This window comes from Lathyrus oleraceus, chromosome 6 (assembly GCF_024323335.1).
Source record: "Lathyrus oleraceus cultivar Zhongwan6 chromosome 6, CAAS_Psat_ZW6_1.0, whole genome shotgun sequence".
In the NCBI taxonomy this organism is placed as follows: domain Eukaryota; kingdom Viridiplantae; phylum Streptophyta; class Magnoliopsida; order Fabales; family Fabaceae; genus Lathyrus; species Lathyrus oleraceus.
Genome location: NC_066584.1, coordinates 106,459,177 through 106,462,786, shown reverse-complemented (window position 1 = coordinate 106,462,786; position 3,610 = coordinate 106,459,177). Strand labels below are relative to the sequence as shown.

The window sequence follows — 3,610 nt, the reverse complement described above, 5'->3', positions numbered from 1 at the left end:
CACAGTTGGCCAACATTTTCACCAAAGGATTGAAGATCGACAGATTCCTGAATTTGAGAAAGAAATTAGGAATAATTCAAATCGACTATGATTAGCAATCGTTTGACAATTTGGATTATAGGGGATATGTTGAGATATAAGATATAATCCAAATTGTGTGAGGCCTAAATCTAAAGTTAATTAGGGTTTAGGGTTTGTTACTTAGTTTGTTATATTTGTTACTTAGTAGTCAAGTAACTTTGTAACTAAATACATGCATATGTAAATCAGTTTATAACACAATCATTCTACAATAATAAAATCCTTATTTTCATATTCTCTCTTTTTTCTCTTTGCAAAAGTGTCTCACACACTAATAGATTGGTGGATGTTTTAATGGTTTTGAGAAGAGCAGGATCACTCCAATACCTAATTTTTCCTCTATGCAGGTTGCAGAGATGAAGTGTTAGTTCGACGATGAGGAAAAACGTAAAGGAGGGTCGATTTTGTAGAGCTTAGATTATCTTCAAATAGGCGAGTAGTTGGGGTACCACTCTGCCCATTCTCCATACGCTGAATAATGCCATTCTAATTGGCAATTGTATGTGTTTGATCATGCACTAACACCATCAAGTATAAGATCGTTCTGAGATTGACCGGTCGGTTTATGTGACAGTAATTTTTGCTCCATTGACGAGATAAGTGTTGTTTGTTGTGTTGTTTTCTTTCTAAAAGCCATTGAAAAACTGTTTTGGTTTTTTTCCAAAGGAAAGGAAGCACATACTCCCATTAAATGAGTCGCGTATTCTTCAGGCTAAATTCCAAATGGATTAGGTGTGAGTCCAAGTCTATCTTTGGTTACAACAGTATATGGCAGTGGCTGAGATAACATAATCAAAATTTCAAATAAAAATCATTATCTGTAGTAGACCAAATAAAACATTATCTATACAAATATTTGTTTTATCGGTTATATGTCTTCATTCAAGTTCAACTAACTAGGAAAATTGACTACAAAATTACAGGTTCAAAAATCTCACTGAGCTATCCAATGCAAGTCAGAACAAAAATCTTTATATATAGAAGGCAATGCCAATTCCAAAAAATAAAAATAAAAAAATAAAACAAAACAAAAAACCAATAAATCCAAATTGCATAAGCTAGCCCAACCCTAAGAAAAAAAAATTATGAACACATGAATAAGATTTTATCTATACACATGATTAATTTGACACTAACCTATTCTCAAGCTAGTAAAATCATGTACAAAAATGCACATATGTAAAAATGAAAGAAGAAAAATCTGCTAATTAAACTGGACGAAATTTCGTCGCATATCGGTAGCAGATAGAATTATCGATCTAGATTAACGGGCGAGATTTCCCACACTCCAAATGGAGCTTGCAAAGGTTGTTCCCGAGGACCCTGATTCTTGTGGCGAGCTTGTTGTCATGTTCTGTTTTATTCTGATGTTTCTGAGATCAGCAACAAATCCTGGTTTTGAAATGTGAACATCTTTGAGATCAACATTGCTATTGGTCAATATTTCTACAACCTCTGACATTCGTGGCCGTAATCTCGCATTTTCTTGCACGCAAAGTAATCCAACTTTGAGGAATTTTATGGCTTCTTTTGCTGAATAGTTTCTATTAAGCACAGGATCCACAATTCTTAATAGATCATTGGCCTCATAAGCTGCATAAGCCTGCAAACATGTTCAAACCAGTTCACATTAATGTGTGTTTTGTCAAATGTTTGACAATTTTGGTTCCTAAATGCTACAATGGTCATTGACTATTTTTTTTCCACAAAGTGAGGCTGAACTTCTGTAGCTATCACTATAGCATCGACATTGACAGTTGTGACTATATTCAATTTATTTTTTTCTTCAAATTATTACTGGTGTTGACGTGTCAGTATCAATGTCGTGTCTGATGTCTGTGTCTCTGTCAGTGCTTCATAGATAGCTATATAAGAAGGCGAAATAACGTTTTGATTTTAAATTTCATACCTTTTCTACAATGAAACGTTCGATATCTTTATATGCGTCTACAACAGCCAAGCCAGTGATAACTTGTAAAAGCAATACTCCAAAGCTATAAACATCTGATTTTCTTCTCAGTTGTCCAGAACTAGCATACTCCGGCGCCAAATAACCCCTGTCAAACAAATCACATTAGTCATGAACAAAAACAATTCAAATCATCAATCATAGTACAATTTTTTTTCTTAATCTTAACACTTACAATGTCCCTGCAACTCTAGTGCTAATGTAAGACTTTTCATCTCTCATTAGTTTCGCCAAACCAAAATCTGCAAGTTTCGGCGTAAAACTTCTGTCAATTAGTATATTCTTGGCTTTGATATCTCTATGCACTATATGAGGCTTCAACTCCTCATGGAGATACGAAAGTCCACGAGCCACACCGATCGATATACTCTTCCTTTCTTCCCAACTGAATCTCTCCCGTTTATCCTCAGAACCTATCAATCAAAAGCCACAGCAAGAACCATAGTTTATTTCCACCTCATTTTAATAATGTTTCAACCTCAAGTTCGCCGCACTGTTATACTCCTGCTATACAGAAGAAGCAGTAGAGTGAACTTGAAGTCGGAACAGATGATATTTAAAGAGAAAATTGAAGAAAAAAAAAGTTGAAATGAAGTACCTAAGAAAGTGTGATGAAGGCTATTGTTCTCCATGTACTCATAAACTAAATATCTCTTTGCTCCTTCAACACAACACCCTTTAAGGCTAACAAGATTATGATGCTTCATATTTGCTAGTGTAGCTAATTCCGCAACAAATTCTCTTTCTCCTCTCATGGATTCAATCTCAATAGAAAGAACTTTCACAGCAACAAAAGATCCATCCTTAAGCCTCCCCTTTAAAACTCAATTAAGTTAAACCCTAATCAATTTTTCCATCAAATAACAATAATCATAACTCAACAATTAACATAAATTAATAATAAATATCTAACCTTATACACAGAACCAAATCCACCTTGTCCAATTTTGCTACTGAAATTACCAGTAGCAGATTTCAATTGTTGATAAGTGAATACACGAAAGCTTCCATCATTAATCTCTCCATCAGCAAAATCTGCAACAGATCAAAACATGATTAACAAAAACAAAACATGATTTAAGTGATTAATTAAAGTATATGTATATATGAATATCTATATATACCGTTGTTGTTAACTTCAGTAGAACATGAAAATAAACAAGCAGGAAAAGAGAACTTCATGACTCAGAAGAAAAGAGGTAACAAATTTGGTTGGTGATAGAATTTGAGTGTATATATATATATATATATATATATATATATATATATATATATATATATATATATATATATATATATATATATGAGAAAAAAGAACATGTTTGAAAGAAGAAAAAAAAAACACGGTCTAACTAGTTAAGCTCAAAATATTAATTAGCCTTTGACAATTTCATCTTGGAATTTTGGTGAACTTTTTTTTTTAGCAAGTCCAAATTGACGACGGAGTCATATATGAGATTAAGGTTTGTGAAGGATAGAGAAGACAAAATCTTGTTGTAGAGTTTGTAAAAAAAATGTTATTATATTTTATATAGTAATATGAAATGAGGACATGCTTAG

General features: G+C 32.9%; 1 protein-coding gene across 1 annotated transcript; it reads right to left on the bottom strand.

Moving 5' to 3' along the window:
• Positions 1–1,031: 1,031 nt before the first annotated feature.
• Positions 1,032–3,287, bottom strand: LOC127096395 (putative serine/threonine-protein kinase). The gene is made up of 6 exons (XM_051034970.1): positions 3,175–3,287; positions 2,964–3,085; positions 2,649–2,865; positions 2,226–2,463; positions 1,991–2,138; positions 1,032–1,684 (listed from the first exon to the last, which is right to left on the bottom strand). Exons 1-6 carry the CDS (start codon positions 3,230–3,232, stop codon positions 1,346–1,348), a joined length of 1,122 nt encoding a protein of 373 aa, XP_050890927.1. The 5' UTR covers positions 3,233–3,287; the 3' UTR covers positions 1,032–1,345.
• Positions 3,288–3,610: the final 323 nt, after the last annotated feature.

Bases quoted from the DNA above. Each gene is read 5' to 3' on its own strand.
- LOC127096395 (XM_051034970.1), bottom strand. From the start codon at position 3,232: ATGAAGTTCTCTTTTCCTGCTTGTTTATTTTCATGTTCTACTGAAGTT. The intron at 2,464-2,648 runs GTACTTCATTTC...TTTGATTGATAG, and splicing joins CCTTCATCACACTTTCTTAG to GTTCTGAGGATAAACGGGAG. The intron at 1,685-1,990 runs GTATGAAATTTA...ACATGTTTGCAG, and splicing joins AACGTTTCATTGTAGAAAAG to GCTTATGCAGCTTATGAGGC.